The sequence below is a fragment of the Lipophrys pholis genome (assembly GCF_963383615.2).
Source record: "Lipophrys pholis genome assembly, chromosome: 13".
Lineage (NCBI taxonomy): Eukaryota > Metazoa > Chordata > Actinopteri > Blenniiformes > Blenniidae > Lipophrys > Lipophrys pholis.
The window spans coordinates 12,618,491-12,638,878 of NC_137632.1; the positions used below are offsets into that span (position 1 = coordinate 12,618,491).

A 20,388-nucleotide genomic window follows, 5' to 3' on the forward strand; every position below is an offset into this window, starting at 1 on the left:
TGATTTTAAAACGTGAACATGAGACGATACTGATCACCATTGATCTCTACAGATAGCTTATCCACACGTGCAGATTTTAATGCCGCTTTTTACTGCAAACTAACAAATATTGAATTGAAGAATTGAAAATGATCTTGCTGCTGTACAAGTTTTATTTCTTTTTTGGTTTTTTTGTAAATGTGTGTGCCTGTCTCTCCGTGTAACAAAGGGGAATTTTGGCGAGCATCGAGAGGCGAGTACTTTTTAGATAATGATTAAACAAACTATTCACAAGAGATTTCCCTCGTCAGTTCACGCCTTCGCAGAAATTCCTGAACTTCTGTGGTTATTTCATTCACATATTGGAAAAAAAAACATTAAGTACAAAACCGGCAAAAGATGAGCCGACTCAGCACAGTCTCCTAAAGTATAAAAATAGAAGTCAAAAGTTTTTAGGGTCATCTTTGTTCAATTGCAGTTTTATTTCATAAAATATTAATGTATGTAATGTTTGGAATCTGTTCCAATGTTAGTGTAATCCACTGATTTTACATAGTCTATGAAATACTCATTAATAGTGATCTTATAAACATATATACCCAATCTATTTGTTCTAATTAAAGTTGGCTGTCATCTAAGTAACAGTTTTCAGTTCTTAAACCACTGGGAATGTTATTAATTCAAACATACAGCTCAGCCATAACGCTGCCTGGAGGTATGAATGTAAAATGTCGTGAAAAGAAAACAGGAATTATCTTCTTTAAACCCAGAGATTAGGGTCCATGGCGGTGTCGTGGTTCGCACTCCTTCCTCACATGAACGTGTCGTGGGGTTCCAGCCGAGGTCAGCGCTTTCTGTGCCGAGTTTACGTGACCTCTTCGTACCATGTGTGGGTTTTCTCTCCTGGAACTAGGTCCAGAAACGACACACAAGAGGAAACTGTGACTCAACATTATCGTTGGAAGTGAACGAATGTGGTTTTCTGCGTTTTGTCCTGTGAAGACTCGGTGACCTCACCAATCCCTGACGTCCCACAGCCGACTGGGATCGGTTCCAGCGCCCCGGCGACCCACAACTGGATGAAACGGTGTGGAAGATGGATAAAGTCTTAAGACCAGCATCCCTGGACACGTCCATGCTGATTTCCAACTCGCAACGCCGCGACAATGTGGAACGTTACAACTGGAGTTTTCCACATGGGTGAAGTCATTGAGATCACCAACACAACTGGAGCAAACACAATAAAGAATATCATGGCGCCTCCCAGTTGTGCACTACTACTTTCATTTGCAAACTATCCAAACACGCTGGATGGCGTGAGCCTCAGTACTGTTCTATCATGAACGTCTATTCACGTCGAGTAGAACTAATGGCCGCCAACTATGTTTGGAGACGTGGAGGGGAGTGCCATCCTGTATTTTGTTGCGACGAGCCCACACTACCTGAAGAACATTAATCCATTGTGCCGCTGTACGAACAACACGGGGCCTCATTTCATCTTCACAGCTCGTGGAGGCGGCATTATTAGAGAACGAGACTGGGGTAACTCAAAATAGTGACATGCACTTTCTCCAGAACCTCAGTGAGATCGAAAACATCTGGAATCCGCCGGGTGCTCGTAACTCTGCATCCCAGAACCTCGATGACCTGAGAGCCCCTCAAGAAGAGTGGGATGCCTCGGCAGACAATAAATCGACACGCAAACAGCACGAGACGTCATTATGAAGCTGTAATTGGTGATCAAGGGCAGATGACAAGTTATTGAGACATCCGACATTTTGTGCTGTGGCGTACCCTCCAGTGTTCGGTCAATAAACTGAGATGAGGAAATCATTGCATGTTTCTAATTAATGCCCTGCTGATGATAGAACGTCACTGGGGCGTGAACTCTCTCAGATTTCCATCAGTTTTACCCAAGAGCCAAAGAAATACGTCTTTTTGTGACGAGTGAAACTAATTAAATAACAATCAACTTTTGTGAATCAAAAGCTTGAAATATTCCAGCTTCACAGTAGCTTTGGGAAAATAGCATTTTATTTTTTTTTTGACTTCCACTTTTCCCAGAATGCTATAAAAAAGTCCAATATTAAGTTTGGATCTGTTGTGCTCCTTTATTCTGATCTGTTCATTTCTGAAACTTTGACCATTTAAAAAAAGTGACAATCAGATACATAGTACAACAATACAATGCAGGGAGAACAAATGTTACTCAAAAGCTCAATTTTATTTTCTTCCCATCAGTAAGAATTGGAACAATTTGAGCAACATACAAAACAGTTTTTTTTTTTTATTATTATTTTCAGTATGAAGTGCTTGAAAACACACACTGGGGACTGTTTTGACAAAAAGATCTTTAGAAAACGTCTATGATGGAGAGGTTTCTCCGCAGGATAGTAGACCTCTGATCACCTGTGAATTATTACGTATCATTTCATCTCACATATTGTGATTAAACACACGAAATAAACAAAGTCTCAAAATCCAGCTGCGCTATTCACCTCTACTGTATCAACATCAGCTGGGAAACCCACGGGGCTTTTCAGACTGCAGGCTATTACCAGCTACTATACACCTGTGACACTCGTCAAATAAAACGGTGATTTTGAAACTTCAACGGAGCATCTTCTTGGCTGCAGCAAAACCTCTGCAGGGATAAAGATTTTGTACAGAACACTTGTTTGCCGGCCGCCCGGGCGGCCACACGCTACAGTCCCGTCAGGCCTGCGCCGCCAGCCTCTCAATAATCCGCCGATAGTCTTCCAGGACCACCTGGTAGCTCTTCTCCAGCTCCTCGTGCTGCGTCCGAGTGTCCATCTGACCCATGTGGGACACCAGCTCTTCTGGCCGGAGGCATTTCCTCATCTTCGCCAGCTCCCTCTGATTCTTCTGCACAGTATAAACATAGAACAGTGAGGAGGCCATGTGGCGAGGGATGTGTGACTTTGTAGTACACGCGTTGTGTAATCAGTCCTAATAGATTCATCTGCTGACTGCAGCCTCGTTACTTTTTCCCCTGTGAGGTAAATTAGTGTCGCTGTAGTACATATTGTGATTGTAAAGCACTTTGTTTCCCTCGTGTTTTATCATGAGTCATGCTGTAGTGTCTGCTTCATGTTAACACTCCTATTAATGCCTGTTCAGGCGTCTTTTAGTAAGAACAGGTCTTACGCAGTTGATGATGCTGAATGAAATGCCGCTCTGGAAGGCCTCACTCACACGCTGATGTACAGTTTATACAAATTAGTGGAATAGACTATGACATTGTTAAAAAGAAAACTCTTTCATCGGCAAAGCGGATTCAATTTTCGGAGGATTTAACAGCAGAACTCAGCTTTATTACCCGACAAGAAAATGGGGAAATAAATTCCCTTGTCGCTGATGAGCAGTTCATAGTAATAAACAAAAAACAATTCAGTCAGGAGAACATTCGGGATGCCAGATTTGAAACAAAATAAAAGGAATCATTTTTTTTGTTACCCTGTTCTATTTTAAAACAGAATTTTTGTTAAGAGAAGAAGCCGGAACATTTAACCAAAACAACCCAAACACAATTCTTAAAAAAAAAAAAGTGATGATTAACGATGATAATTGACAAAATGGCCAAAGCTGCACACGATAGTAACTAATGGAGCAACCAACATAGTGGAAACACCTCTCACTGTGAACTGTCCTTCCTTCAACTGGAACCACAAAGTTGAAGATCTGTATTGAAAGACAACACCAATGTCGCCGATGACACTTTATTTTCGTGTGCCTATGAAGTCGCCAGCGAGTGTAAAATTCACTGAAGAACACCGACGCACCACAAGAACCATCTGAATTTGGCCCGGAGGCTCTGTCGCTCTGCACAAGCTGAGATGGTCATTTGACAGTTACTACATATAATCACGCATTTTGCCAAGACGAAGAACAAACGTCGGCCACGGTTAGATTAATGCTCTGCTCAGTATTTCTAATCAGTGGAGGAATGGAATCAGTAGTTTAACTACGTTTAAGGGATATCCATGGCGTAGTCTTCAGCGGCGATGTCGGCTCAAAGTTTTAGGACCTTCCTGGACAACGTACAGATTCAAACGCTGATGGAATCTGTTGTATGAAAAGAAAAACCCTGCTGTGCACATGCATGCTGCTGTGATCACTGGGGGATTCAGCAGCAAGAGCAGAAAAGCATAATCCCCCTTAGCATTCACGGAGCAGCAGCCGCCGCCATTCAGCTAACTACATGCTAAATCTCCTCGGGGAAGGAAAATTCACTGTGCATCTGGCCACCAGACCTTTCATTGCCACTCTCCCGAGGAATTCCTCCTTCCCACTTTACCACATAGGTCTTTTCCATGTCAGATTCTGCCTGATTTTTTTTCGAGGCATGTGGTTACCCTGCTGACAGCAAATTCCCTAATGGATGGTATGCAAAGTCTCCGTGAGCAGCTCAAACATAAAATGTCACAACCAAACAGGATGTAAGGGAGTTATTCTGAGGCACAGATCCCCTCAGTGTTTCCCACTGCCGACCAGGAGGCACAGATTCAGAGTCACATCAGTCTGGTACACCAAATGTGAGAAACTCAAAGAAACTTGCAAGAAAGAGAGAAAAGAAAAAGATGTGAAAACATCAAAAAGAAAAAATGAAAGAAAGAAAAAAGAAAATCTGATAAAATGCAGTGCTTTTCAAAAATCACTGAATAGTAGCAGCTTTTTGACAAAGTGCTTTAAACACACTGATGAAAATTATTTCTCCCAAAGAAATGCAAATCTCAACTAATGACATGTGCCTGAATAGGAAAAAGCTCCCGCAGCAGCAGAACCACAGCCGCCTGGTGCGCCCTTTTGTGGCTCTAACAATGCGGCATGGATAATCTATCAATTTTCACAAGACTGAGGATCAATTTTTCTGCTGTTTTAAAAGGTAACATAATAAACAGTGACAATGCTGGGCTGTAAGGCGATCAAGTGTGTGTCGTACATGGGCCATTTGTCTTCCTACACACAGCCGCTGTAGTGCTATGCTCACAAAAGGTGGAAGACTTCACACTGGATTCTTGTTTGATGGCAACAGAGACAAGCTGACATTCACATTTATATGAATACACGAGGGGAATCACTCCAAAATGTCACTGTGCAGACTTTGTATGAGCCGCTCTGAGCCGGCATGCGGCGCGACCCACTGCAAAGCTTAAGACGATTAAAAGCTCACCCGGTACGGTCCAAACAGCCTCTTCTTCACCTCCAAGCGGTACTCCCTTGCCTTTTCTTCGTCACTCATGTCTGTTGCTCTCAGACGCAGGATTTCATACACTCGCCTCGCATGTTTCTATTGAAGAAGAAAAGACAACAAAGACTTTTATTTCATTGGCCCTCCTTTCCAGCAATAATCAACATCCCGACACTCTGGCCCAAAACCAAAGCCAAAGAAATACCGAAACATTTAATTTGAAGAGAAGCACAGTTACTGTGGAGATAAACAGCCTCTGTACATAATGAACCCACCAAATTTCATTTGAAGTAAAGTTGTACTTTTTTTTCAGTTTCAGAATTACAGTCCAAGAGACAGAAGGACACAGCCTTTAACTTGACTAGACAACTTCCATAGAGTACAGTTACAGCTGTAACCAACCAAAAAGAGGTGATTAATCATGTAAATGACGTATTTCAAAATTAGTTATTAAGCATTGAAATAAGCAGCGATTTTTCAACTTTGTTCTCGGCTCGGGGGCCTTTCTGAACTTTACATCTTCTTGTGTATTTTGATGTTTCTTCATGATATTCCAGTCTCCTCCCACTGTCCAAAACCCTGCACTGGTAACTGGTCCCTCCAGAATGGTCCGAAGGTGTGAACGCGAGTGGTTGTTTCTCCCCAGAAAGGTGAGTCAGGAAGCAATGAAGCTTTTCAGATTGTTAACAATTCGTTGTGATATTTTCATGTCAGAAAAGTGTTTTTTTACTTGTAGGTCGAATAGGAGCAGATTCTTGTGGAGTGAAAAGAAGAGAGGACATTGTAGCTTGAGCAGGATTCCAAGTACGACTCAAACTGCTGAAGCGCAGGAGACGGTCAGTAAATCATTAACAATAAAAAACATAGACGAGTAACCGTTTCTCAGTCCATAAATGTGGACGTTTGCTTCTTATGACTGATTATAATCAGTTAGAACAGAGTTCTATGTAATGTAGATCTGCCTTTCTCCACGTTTGTCCCCCCACATTTAAAGACCAATCAAAACACTGAAAAACAAATCTACGTCACTAATCACTTTCCCACAGTTTGCAGCTTCATGCAGCACCTTGTTTATTTTCAGCTTGTCTTGTGCCTCTTTGATCATGTCAGCCGAGAAGCCGAGGTGGAGCTTCTCTGCAGCGAAGGAAGGGAGGCTTTGGCAGAGCTTCACCAGCACATAGTCCCTCAAATTCACATAATTGTCAGAGGGGTCTTCAGCTGGAAACAAAGCACAACAATATGTAGTAAACATAATATGCAAGGCAGGAAGAGACAAAAAAATAATTTAAAAAAATCACATTTTAAACGTTCAATCCTGAATTCCTGGTGTCCAGATAGTGTTACAAGCTTATTCGTTGCTCACTTAACATTTTTTTTTTTCCTCCCTGAAAGGAAAAGGTTGGGATTCCTCTTTAGCATTCACCCTCCGTCTCCATGCAAACGCATCTATTTCGATCCAACTAGTTTCAATAGAGCACATTCTGGTATTCATGCCAGTCCTCCAAATTAACCCACCGCCTGGATCCGCCAACTGCGGAGAAAACTCATTTAAACTGTCCGCGGGTGATGTCTGCTTCTTAGATTAAATGTTTATCCCACCTTCTTCAACAGAGTAAATTGCATTTGGGAAAAAAAAGTATTGGGTGCTCACCTGTGATGTCTTGTACTTTGGGCAAGCCGCAGTAAAATCTGTGCACGGCCTCCAAAAGCTGAGCTCCATGCCCTTCTCCTTGGAACGGAGGCAGGATCAGCATTTGGCTGTTTAGTTAAAAGGTCAGACAAACAGGTAAACATCAAACCAATGAGGCAAACTGCTTCTCCAAAGACTAGACGGGGGGAAAATAAATAAATAAAAATCTGATGTTGAGTCATTTTTCTCAGTAGGAAAACAGAAAGTCGTTGATTGAAGGCAGGAAATAATAGTTTTTTGGACTGATCCATCAATGCAACAAATCAAATCACATCACATCAAAGGCTTATCTATAAAGTTGTTTTCAGACACAAATCACCCTGGTTTGGTACTGAGACAAAATCTGGTTGAATGGCTGGCTATATAAGCCAGTAATTTGGGCTCTTTGGGAAGAGGATAAAGAAATGTATAATTTTCCCCTCCTTTTTCATACAAAAGAATGGGAAGGCACGTGCTGCCCTAGCAATTACCTTACACGTGGTCGGGTTTTGTCTGGGTACACGTAGTAATTATAAACTGTCATGTAGCCAACAGTTGCGTAGAGAGTCTCCCCATCTTTATTGTACTTTTCAAATCTGTAGATGAAACACAAAGGCAAACAGGTCAATTACAGGCACACTCCCGTGCAGTGTCCATTTTAGCCCCTATGTTCCCCCCCCCCCGGATCCCCAATATCAGCATGTTAGAACAGCCAGGGCCCGATTGGTACACCTGCTACAACCTGAATACATTATGCACTTAATTGGAGTACTGCAACTTAGAGGCAGAGAAGGGGCTGGAGGAGGGACTGAGCTCCTCAAAATCACTTCAGTCCATTTTCCCCATTGTCACTATTAATAGGTGCCAGGGTAAAGAAAACACTGGCAGAGGCTCTTTTTACTGTTAAGACATTGTTCAGTGTTTCAAAAGACAACAGTATTCAATTCAGCTCTTGCCCCTGAAAAATCTGAAAAGGGCTTCGGGCACAAAGGAAGCTCTTGCCTGATCAACAATTCTCCTACGGGGGGAAATATAATCAAACTGGCCTGGTAATTGGTCACAAGCGCCTCAAAGGAGGTTTTGTTTTTCAATGACACAGAAAAGGCTTTGGGGTAGGGCTGAGGAGGGGTTGATGTCAATTAAGGAGGGCACTCACACAAGAAAGAAGTCCCAACGATCGTCGTCTGTGTCGATGAAACTGGCAGTCTCTATGAACCACATGAGGAAGGTCTGCAGGCGCCCGTGGTACTCTTGGAATCCCGAGCAGGTGATATCCGCCTGGGACAAGTGTGGGGGGAAAAACAGGTAGGATTCAGAACCTGTCACCGCGACGTGGAACCAACCATCATCACGCATCAGAACCGAGCTGAGATCCAGAGAAAACGTGCGCCTTGGGTCGTACCTTGTGAATCTGGTACGTGAGCACCCCCGCCTCCTCATTTGGGACCGTGTACGAGTGCAGGAGGGGGCCGAAGGGCTCAAACTTGGCCTCCTTCTCCAGCAGGGAGATGAAGTCGTCTGTGTTGGTGGTGAATCCAGCGGGAATGATTTCCCGGATCTTCGACTCAACATCATCAGGCTGGATCACAGAAGAAGCAGTTTATTCAATAAACAGATCAAGAATATAAGTGGACAATGCAGCACAATGTCTGAAATGATAGTAGTAGCACCCCTAGGGGTAGCCTGGAGTACTGCAGCGGGTGAAAAAAGATTTCTTAATCTGTACTATAAAAACCTTGAAAATGAATAAAATACACTCATGCTTAACTCTTTAATGTCAGATGAAGTGGCCTGAAACTAAGGTAGTTCGGCCAACTGTCTCATTTCCAGTGTTGTGCGCTCATTGATGAGCACCGCTCTTGTAAAATATATAAGAAATCTACTCCAGTGGAATTTCAATTGACCTTTCTTCACCCCTTTTGATGTTTTAACAATATAAAACTATGAAATAACACATTCAACCCAAACACTTTTTTCTTTACTATTGCTGCATTTTAAAGCATTTTAAGTGTTTAACTGCGGTAAAAAAGATTTTTTTTTTTAAATAAACGAACTAACTAGTCAGTTTAGGCCAAATCTAGAAAATGCTCTGCTTTCCCCCACGTTTTATTGATGACTTATATATCTAAATTTTGTACCTGTAGGTTTGAAACATTTCCAATAACTATTGCCAGAGAAACACTGTCAAACTTTATAAAATCCCTTGAGAGATTTTATTTGTCTTCATTGAATCAAGGCTGCAAAAAGGTTCTCCATCGCCACCAAAATGAAACTGGAGGCATACATGTTTTGTGCCACTGAAAAGAAAACCATTAGACAATTAAAACTGTCAGCTGAGCAGAGACCACAGCAGCAGCACCCTGCCCCCCTCCGGCTGAAAAGGCCACTTAAATCAGTACATTTACTACTTATGTTAAACCATGAATATGTGATGAAGTTGCCACAATAAAACGCATTTCTGCTTCTCACTGGGAAATAAAGTCTTATGAATTGATCTCAACTTAACAAACCTTTGGGCATCCATAATAGAAGCCTCTCCTCTAATCCTGCCAAGTGAACCCAATCAAATGAATTTGCCCCTGCGTTTTCAAAGAGCCTCGGAGACAAAGGGGCCCTACCCTTGGATTTTTTACTCAGTGCAACGTGTGGTTAGTTCAGCTGTAATGTTTGCATTGTATCCATTTCCACAAGGATTGACATGAGAACACTTTGCTAAGCAGCCCTTTCACACCATTTACATGTGTGATGGGCATTATTTCTGCACAGAGACCCTTGCTGCTCAGCATTGAAAACTGGGAAATGAAGAAGGTCTGAGCAAAATGCACTACAAAAGGCTAATACAACATACTGCTAATTCCTCCCTTTCAGACATCAGCTAATATCTAACTGGAAGTAATGCACCTGCAGCTGAATGCCTCTTAACCATTGTAATTGTTCAACCACATTTCTAGGGAACAAGGACCACACTTAAAAGGCCATGGACAAACAAGTCCCTTTGTACTGGGCACTCTCCTACATACTAGACACTAAATTGCACAGCCTTCTCGAATAGATGCCTCAGTTTGGCGTGAATATAACGTAACAATGTTCCTTTAGAGCGGTTGGTTAATGTCTTTGATTTCTCACAATAAGCACAAAGGCAGCACAAACTATCTAATTTGTTGTATTGGCATTAATTTGTCTCTCAAATTCACACTAAAAACCGTGCTACCTTGACAATCTGCAGTGATTCTTCAGTTCACTACCGCAGTTTAAACTTTCTAACTTCACACTGTGACAATGAGCGACATTAAAGGAAGGAACCTTCCAGGGACGTTCCCCCAGCCTCCGGCCCATACGCATCAAAAGGTCTGCTGCTCTCTGTGTTTTCTCGCGTGATTTCCGCAGCGTGGCGTCTTTGGGGACATTAAAGGTGAGTTTCGATCAGTCTTATATCAATGTGGCAGCTGCATCAACTCCATCTCGGCCTCCCCTCGTCTCCTCTCTCGCCAGCTGCAGCGCTCCCCGGCCGGCCGCACGCACTCAGAGACAAACACTCTTCAGACGCCGGCTGAACTCTGCTGCTCCCCTCGCTCTCTGCCTCCACACCAGCTGCACTCAAACCCTTAACAAGCCGAACACTCAGGGGTCAGCGCTCCGCACATCACCACTGTTCACTTTGAATATCAGCTCTAAACTATGTTTCCAAAACACCTAACGGCTCCTTCTACCTTTTAAAACTGCTGATTTTGTCATCTTGGATGGTTTGTTGAAATAAAAAAATCCAGTTCAGGCGAGTTTACAAGTTAGGCCATCGCTTGGAACGCCACTAGTTAAAGGCCACATTGTCGAACGGCGAAGCCCCCTGCTGTTCCTGACAGGACAGATGTCCCAGGGTTCAATCATTCAATGTCAGTTTGGGGGCCCTCGCTAATTCTGGTATTCGTTTAGCGTGTCTGCCGCACCGACAGCTTCAGAACTATTCAAAAGGTGGCCGTGGCCTTTTGTTAATCTGACATGGGGAGAAACCAGCATTTCACTTCGCGGTCTGCTTTCTGCCAAATACTGGCTGTCAATATGCAAATAAATGTCTAAAAATCAGAAAAGCAAAAGTTTCTACACGGAACACTGCCACTTGCAGAATAACCTGAAAACTTACCGTCAATAACTTCATAAACATTGTCATAACATGATATTATCGTATCCTTGTAGATACACCAAGACATCCTCAAAGAGCTTAAATGTCAATAACTCCAGAAATAATTCACTCCAGGAGACAGACACACACAATAAATCAAACCAGGTCACATTACTCCTCCTGCTGATTCAATCACATAAACCCCTAAAGAAATCAATGCCTCATGTTAGACCCCACATACAAAAGCATTTAAAACCCTTCTCTTCCGACAGGGAGGGGTCGGATTAGTGTGCTGCCACAGGGAACCGTGGTGGGATCAGATTTAGTTGAACAAAACAGGCGATCTCTTACTGGAATAAAGTCACCCCTGAGAGGAGTTAGTAGAGAAAGGACTGGTCCCGTGTGCCTATTTACCCCTTTAAAGAGGAGTTGATCACAGTCATGGCGCCAACTGCTCAGTGAAACATCTCCCGTTTGTCTGTAAACATTCCACTTGGACTTGATAAACTTCACAATAATAAGGGAGTTCATTTATAATGTTGGGTTTTTTTTTCAAACAAACTATATTATCAAATTTTCAAAATAAAATACACAAAAATTCAGAAATCCCAGAGATGCTTGATCCTCGCAAATGTGTCACCATCCAAGACAAGCAATCAGGCTTTACAATATTTGCCAAGAAGCATTGGCTGCACTCTTATTTATTTATTACCAAATAGAAATTTCCAGACTCTTGTGGCCAGTTTTAACAACCAGTGTCACACGAACGTTAAAACACTTCCAATGACAAACATTCACATTCCATATCGAGCGGCATCAAACGAGGCAGCGGTGGCCTGAAGATTAGGGAGCAAAATTTATAATTGGGCACTTGTTGGTTTGAATCCCACTGTCAACCAGTCACCACTGTGGCCCCAACTCACAACTTCTTAGGTCTTTGTGAAAACGATCGGCCACATAAGACCTTCCGTCCATCCATTCTCTCCCGCTTATCCGTTTCCGGGTGGCGGGAGTGGCAGTCTGAGCACCGTCACCCAGATCACATTGCACCGATTAATAACCTTTCCTGCAGGTGGTGAGCCCAGGGGAAGGTGGCGCCCGGCATGGGACATGAACCCACTACCTTGAGATTGAGAGTTTCATGCTCTTCCTTTTCTTAAAGTTGAGGTTTCCTGGAAACACCTCAATATTTCAAACGGTATCTTACAATGAGGAATCCCTCTCTGGTAGGCAAAGTGCAATCAAGTTTGTTAATTATGCTGCATAGAAATAATCACATTGCTGTCATGCATCGCTGGAGATTCTTCATATTCTGGGTTAAGCTTTTGACACTCGAGTGTCTTCTGAAACAGATGAGAGTATTGTATTGGTCTCCTGCTATTGCCCGTCACTCACTATTAAACTTTTGTTTAGTCGACCAGTCTTCAGCGACTATTTGAAGTGGAAAACAAAAATCAACTATTTGTGACATCTCTCACACACATTTTGGTTTTTTTTTTTTTACAAGATAACTATCTCTTCAAAAACCTGAAAGCCTGAGTGGATTCAAATCTCCTGACTCAACAGTACCAGAAATTCTCTCCAAACTGCAAACCTGCAGCAGTCCTGCTTTACATAATACCTCTTGATACAGGGTGTGGGAAAAACATCACATTTCAGCAGGGAGCTGAATATTGACAACTCTCCTCGATGTTTGTGCATGTTGCAGGAATATCATCTGTCTACATGGAGTTTGTGATGGTGAATAACAGCCTTTCACTTCCTGGTTATCAATTGTACTCGCAAGATAAAAGAAGCATAAAAATGCCTCGAGGATAGTCTGCAGTGATTCTGCACCTACACGGAAGCGGTTGGAGACTCGGAGTTGAAGCAATTCATTAGTAAAGGTCTTACCTCCACACAGTCAAACAGCTCGGTGACTTTTGAGGAGTATTGGACTTTGAAGAGGGTTCTGAGGTTCCCCGCCGTGTAGTAGAGCTGGATCTGAAGGCCTTGGTAGCCAAATGCCACTTCGCTATATAGAAAATGGAAAGAATAAAGACATTTTTAACCCGCACAGGAACTACCGAAGGAAAACTAACTCAGTAGTGTGCACACCAGGTTAAATTCATATCAGAGGGGCAATAACAAAGGTTTGATTATTTCTATTCCATGGAAATTTGTTAAATATACACCTGGAGCGGATAATAAATGTTTACTGTAGGTCACTTATTTCACTGTGCTGCATTGTTTCTTTCCATCATTATATCACTAGCAGTTTCTAACAGAATAGATTCATCATTATGCAACTGTGTGATTAAGGTTTACTAGCAATTATGCTTGCTGAAATAATTAATGCCCCAATTACAGAGTTCCCTTTGAGCTGATTGCAGCAAGTGCAAAAATAACCAATCCCGAGTTTTGACTAATTTAGAAACGCAATTCAGAGCGCTATGACAAGCTGCCGTAAAATCCTCACACAGAAACAGGTGTCACCGGCAACACTGCAGACTGCTTCAGGATCAGTTCCTCTTTGGTGAATCATTATCAGAGGAATAATGCAAATCTTATCAGGGTTTTGTGTGGATACAATAATACGCGTTCACATCTGTGTGTTATGTTCCTGTATGTGTGTCTGACAAATCAGGGAAACAAAAAAAACAAAAAAACATCTTATTGAAGCACCAGGTTATGGAAACAAAGAAAGTGATTGAAGGCAGAACGACAGATTTCTGCAGGACTCAGCACAACCAGCAAGTTCATTTATATGAGGAATTTATCTGGGCCAAAAACTGTAAAATCAAAAAGAAAGGGTCACTCATCCAATCTGGCTTCAAGGGACATTTGAACATTTTGAGAAATACTGGAGAGAGATGAAAAAATAAACATCAATCTCCTCCTGAGCTCTACTGGAATCAAGGCCAAATGATTCAAACTTAACTCCAGACCGAGCACACGCCCTGGCCAACCCAAAAAATACAATGAAATGCACATAGAGACGACTCCAAGAGCAGTGAAGCGCTCCCTCCATTGGTGTGTGAATTGGTGAATGTGATTACAGTTGAACGGCGCTATAGAACTGACGTCTATTTGCCATGTTTGTTTTGGGTCGAGCGGCAACTGTTCTGCTCGAAGGGCCTTTACAGTTATTTTACGTGAGACTGTCACGTCACAGGACTGAAGCGCTGGGTTCAAGCGAGCTCTGTGGTGCTCCGGTTTCCTCCCACAGGTTTGGCTGATTCGCAGAACAAAAACTGCTCATGAGGTGTGAATGTCAATGGTGACTGTGTGTGTCAGTCTTGTGATTGACTGGCGGCCGGTCCCCGGTGTCTGTGTGCCAGAGTCAGCTGGGATCAGCTCCGTGTTTACCTTCAGTCAGACCTCAAGACGAGCGTTTGAAAGGATTCATGCAAAAATAATGGTTGTTTTTGGAGAGAGCTTGAGGAGGTTCGCGTTGCCAACCTCGCTGTACTTTATTTTGTGTGACGCCTCGTCGCCCTCAAATCCCAGAGGTGGAGAGTGAATTATTTTGTCCAACTTTGCTGGTAAATATAACACATTTCTGCACTGGACTACACAACAGCTCATGAACAAAATAGTTTCATTTGATATAAAAAAATAGCATTTGATCACTTCTGAGAGCAAGTAAAAGACGTTGACATTTTCCTTTGAATTAAACAACCAAACATTACCTGCACGCAGCATAAATGAGCAGAACGCTCACCAACCAACTGTCCATTAATATTGCCTGCGTTACACAATCCAACCCCAGCCTAACACGTAACCTAAGAAACGGATTTAACTCCCGACACTTATTTTACTGGGATAATACACTTGTGAGTCATCTCAATTACAAGACGCAAATATATCCGAAGCTGACTCATCATTCCTCATTGATAAAATATCAGCTGACATTTACAGATGCGTCTGCTCCGACTCTTCAGACACAAGCGGGACCAGCACAAGACACACAGAAAGAGGTTTCACTGCAGTGGAGTAGCAGACGCTGTTTGACAGAGGCTTGTGACTTCAGAGCGGAGAGGACGGACAGAGAGTGACACATCACTTTTTTTTAACAGTTAACTCAAACTGACAACAACAAAGCTCGTTGTCCACACACGCAACGAAACCCGTCATTAGGAGAGACAGTTTGAACAACATTTGTTCAACACACAGAGCATAATAAACTTGCACAAAAATAATTCAACTCTTCACGCAGTCAAACTGGATTCCTTCCTGCCCTCTCTACACTGGTTTGATATGGATCTCTGTGAAGTATAAACAGAGGTCATCACGAGTGTCATGACCATGTTACCCTGCAGCAAGCAGGTACAAGAGTCAATCGTCTTTTAATGTATGTAGTTTGCATGTTCTTCCTGTGACTGTGAATAAGTTTACTATGTGTGATTGATTGTAAGCATGTTAGCTCAGTGATCCGCAGACAATTGGTTTGAGGTGTACCAGGGGTCTGCATTTTTTTTTAAAGAACCGTTACCGCCGCCACCTCCCAAAAAAAAAACCCTGAATTTCTACATTGAAAATAACAAGCGTATTTCCACACCAAACTCAATTTTGCTGTTTTTCTCTTTTGTTTTCATTAATACATTCTTATCACCAGTAGTCACATTTGTCACCAACATAAGAATAAGAAAGAACTACTGCACATGTAGCGTTGTGGCGGCTCGCTGTAGCATCCACCAAGAGGCTGGGGAGCCTCGGCTTCCAGACTCTTGTGGTGAAACTAAGCCTTACACATCCTGGCAGCTTGGACAGATTCATTACCGGTGCAACTGAATTTTTTTTGTTTTCCTTCAAGTTTTGGCACAGTTTCTTCTTCTGACAGCAGACAAAAGGAAAAATGTGCATTACTATACGTAATGATCTGGCAGTGTGTTTGGAATTATGCCATGCATTTTTTTGTTCTTGGAGTGAAGAACAATCCTGAAGCACATCAGTCAGAACCTGTTTTTCCATTTATCAGCAATATTTTTTGCATTTCTAAGAATGAGATATGACATTTGATGTATTGGATCATCTTTGATGGATTCCAAGTCATATGAATTGATTTCACTAAGATAAACACACAGCATGCACCAACAAGCAAACAGTAACATCGATCAAACTCTCCCAACATGTACTGCCTCACTATTGAGACCTAGTGAAGGAAGCAGGAATACATTACACACTAATCTATTCCTACATCAGGTAACAAGCAGTGAACTTGGTATCATGTATTAAATTGAACCGCCAACTGACATCACATCCTAATTTAAGACACGTGTCAGTCAGATTTAAATAGAATTAATAGCTATCATTAAGAAACCCTGGGGCAAAGCATATTATCCAATTGCGCCAGTGTGGTTGCATAACAGCCCAATAATGAGCCGGGTTGTTCCTTCGATGAGCCAATTAAGATTTGTATGGCTGTAAAATAATTGCTGATAAACATGTACCATAGGTGCCCAAACCTCGGACTCTGCAGAAGCAAAAAAATGTGTTATAGTTTGAGGTGAGTATTGCATTGTGTTTGTACTTACTCATCTCCGAACGTTTGGTGGCTGTACTCGGGGTGAAAAGAGGTGCCATCATCTTCAATATCCTCTGGGAAGCGAACTTAAGGATAAGAAAGGCCAAGTTTAAATATTTAAGTAAAAAGAAAAAAATAATTGGAAAAATAAAACATTATTTTTATGTGTACTAATATGACTTAATATCAACAAGGCAAATTTAAACTTACCCAGCTTTAAAGTTATTGCTAGATTGGTGTCACACTTGTACTCTGCAAGCTTTTTCTCCATTGCATTTGGTCCTGACAAAAAAACAAACAAACAAAAAAAACATAAAGAAACAGCTTTTCAGGTTGTTCAGCATATGTTCTACTTTAGCTATAATGAACAGTGCACACTTTTCCAAACATACAATTATTATTTTTTTCCAAAGCATCAATTAAACACCAGTAAAGGGATCTAGATTCTCAAATGTGAGTGAAATGCACTTTTCTTTGTCTATAAGAACATGCAACCTTTGGCTTTTGATGATATATAATTGAATCACCTTGGGTTCACGGCAACTGTACAGACAAAAATTGACTATTGATTAATCAATAATGTAAACAATAGTTGCATCTCCACTGATGAACTCAATTGACCGGGTGCACTGTTAAGCTTGAACGAATCAAACCAGGCCTGACAGCTCAAGAACTTGTGTGCAGAAATGTATTAACACAACATTATAGATTCATGCAAGCTTGTTATTGCCCAGGGACTGGCTTTGGAAAGAAAAGGAAAAAATAAGACGTCCACATTTCTGCTACATGGTGTCATCATGTGGAGTGATCAGACACAAACAGGAAGGGTCATTCATCCACTCATACTCAGTTATTTTAAACGTTTATACAACATCAGTAAACATATTCAGACATAATCAAAAGAAAAGTAAGGGCATGACGTATTAATTCACAAATATAAAAGCTTTCTCGGGCTTAACAAGTTTGAGTGACTCCTTTGGGAGGTTCATCTTTAATCTTTGAATGGGTGGAGTCAAATAGGTTTTATATTATTGATACACAGGTGTAATAACATGACAAAGGAGTGACTGTTGCAGAGAGTCGAGGTTTTATGAAACTCTACAGCTCTGCAGATCCGTCCTGAAGGTCTGATACAACCCACTGTGGGAGAGCACACACTATCATCTTCTTTTCCTCAGCAACTTTCGAGCCAACCTCGCTCAAAGGGATCGAGGTGCAGAAGAAACCCAAAACAAGTGGAATCCAGCGTGGACCATGTGAGCTGCTCTCAGCAGTGTGTTCCTTTAACACAGACGCGCCTCGCAGGCTGATCAAAAAGCTTTTAGTGGAGGAAGGAAACACTGGGACAGCTATCAGCACACGGAGACACGACTAGTAAAAACAGGTGGAGGACTACCTGAAGGAGACGTCGACAGGAATGCATGTAACTCAAGCACACATGGGGACTTTATTCCAAGCGTTAAATGAATAAAGACACATGTTTATTATTCGTGACAGCCTGATGGCACGCTGCTAACCAGCTAGCAAACAGGCCCACTATAACGTTAGCTCGTTAAAGTCGCAGTGTTGAGACTCGGAGAGGCAGTTTGCAGCTCTCCGGTGCCCGAAGCACCGCTGAGGTACAGGCGTCGATAGATGCGCATTAAACCAGAACAAGAGAATTAAAGCGTTTAAACGTTAACTCTCTTACCCGCCATTTCTGCACAGTGTGTTGTCGCGAGGAGCCGTGTTGTCCCAAAAGACCCGCGGAATCAGGAGCACTTCCGTGTTACGTACTTCCGCTAAAACAGGAAGTCGTTGTTTTTTGTAGTTTTTAATTCCCGCCTTCTTCATCTTTGAGCGAGTGCAGACTACAAACACATCACTGACATATTGCTGCCAAATTCCCACCTTTCCGTAACGACAAAGGTTTAAAATAGTTTAAAACATTTCGTAATGTGTATTTAAAGGACACCTTTATGTTTAGAAATGACTTCATTTACTTTAGAACAAATATCATGAATTGAAATATACGTATCTTCTAGTTGAATAGAACAGCAAATTACAACGATCTGTATGACGATAGCAACTTCTCAAATGAAGTACTTAACATTACTAATTCCCAGAGTCAGAAGCAAATGAGGTGAAGCAGCTTTTAGTCCCTTTGCTCCTTACCTGTGGAATAAACTTCCTGAACACCTGAGGACTGCTGACACATTCACTTGGTTTAAATGAGACCTTAGAACAGTATTATTTGCTAAGGCTCTCCATTAAACAATAATTATACTTGTTTTAGTACCTCTATCTAATTAAAGTTTTTACTTTATTCTGATTTCCATGCCTTTTCATGCCTAATCATTTTGTTTTAATGATTTTCATAATCTTCATAGTTTAAGATTAAGGTACTTATTTGCCTTGCTTTAATACACTTATTTTATTTCTTTGTAAAGCACTGAACTGCCTGGTGTCTGAATTGTGTCATATAAATAAAATTGCCTTGCCTTAATTAAATCTCGGAATTTTCTTTTCTGCATAAAGCATTTTGTATTTTCTGCTTCCGTTTCTCCTGTTTATTGCTGCTGTAACTACTGAATTTCCCCATTGTGGGACGATTAAAGTGTGAATCTCTATCCTGTAGCACTGGATCATTTTACACTGCACGGATATACCTATTGAAGTGCGTGGAAAGTGTATACATGCATTGGTGGAATAGCATTATTCAATCAATAGTTTGCATTAATCTGTTTGCAGATGACAAACTACTTCGGAGGGTGTTTGAGCTGATCCGAACTAACAATGGAGAAGACGGCACACACATTGGACAAGTCATCAAACCAACACATGGCAAAAACACACACACTCCCCCTCACACTTACAGGCATCCAAGAGTCACCAATTAATCTAAAACACATGTTTTCAACAGTGGGAGGAAACCTGGGTAATTTTACTCCGGTTTAAACTCACAGTCCAAAAACTTGCATGTGCGGTTATCTGATGCCAAAATGACATGAGTGTGTGATTGTCTGTTTCTTTGTGTTTGTGCTGTGATGGCCTGGCGACCTGTCCAGGGAGTAACCTGCCTTCACTCATAATCATCTGGGAGAGGTTCCACTGCCCTGCAACCCTGGACAGGAATAAAATGCGTAGAAGATGGATGGAGAGATGATTGCTTGTTTGTTTGGTGCAGCAGAGTGTAATGCTCATTCGTTTAAATTATTATTAGTTAAAGTATCTTTTAAAAAAAAATGTTGCAGTCAGGAAAGTTATTTGTTGACTGAAACTTGAATGCCAATATGAAATTTTTACATGTTTGTCCCACTCGTAAATCTATATGAAATCAAAATATGTGTTGAGCAATATCACACTAGATGGACATGTGAATCGTGTGGATTTTAAATAACACATTTGGGAATAAAGTCCACTTTAATTAGCAAAACTAGAGAGGGACTAAAAGGTGTGGTTAGGTGATAGCTCAGTAAAATAAACTGAAATTTACTCTCTGGGAGAAAGTGCAGTTGTGAGTATCCTCCTCAGCCTCCTTTTTCGATCTGGTTTCAGCTATTCAGTCCTCCGGGTGGACCAATGAATTACCCGTCCAGTCATCCTTAAACCACTGTAATTTTACCTCGGTTACACTACCAGCAGTAGATTATCCCTTTTCCTCAGAAATACCATATCTTTTCCTTAGACAAGACATTTGTATCTGCATGGTGGCAACACATGTCACTGGATCTTTGAACCTTAAACTGCTTTTGTTTTAAGACAACATGATAAGGACGTAATAACACGTAGTTTGTTACAATTTTCATGCAGTCTTTTTCTGATTTGTTATACAAAGTCCAACACTGTGTCTAATTTGGTTTGAAGTGACATGGCCATGAAATATTTAAATGCATTTATGATTTATTATCATCGATACAAAATGT

General features: G+C 41.6%; 1 protein-coding gene across 1 annotated transcript; it reads right to left on the bottom strand.

Moving 5' to 3' along the window:
* Positions 1 to 1,690: 1,690 nt before the first annotated feature.
* hat1 (histone acetyltransferase 1) lies at positions 1,691 to 18,260 on the bottom strand. The gene is made up of 11 exons (XM_080478686.1): positions 18,174 to 18,260; positions 16,694 to 16,765; positions 16,494 to 16,569; positions 12,871 to 12,991; positions 8,263 to 8,439; positions 8,017 to 8,138; positions 7,352 to 7,456; positions 6,843 to 6,949; positions 6,258 to 6,409; positions 5,174 to 5,290; positions 1,691 to 2,865 (listed from the first exon to the last, which is right to left on the bottom strand). Exons 1-11 carry the CDS (start codon positions 18,178 to 18,180, stop codon positions 2,695 to 2,697), a joined length of 1,227 nt encoding a protein of 408 aa, XP_080334812.1. The 5' UTR covers positions 18,181 to 18,260; the 3' UTR covers positions 1,691 to 2,694.
* Positions 18,261 to 20,388: the final 2,128 nt, after the last annotated feature.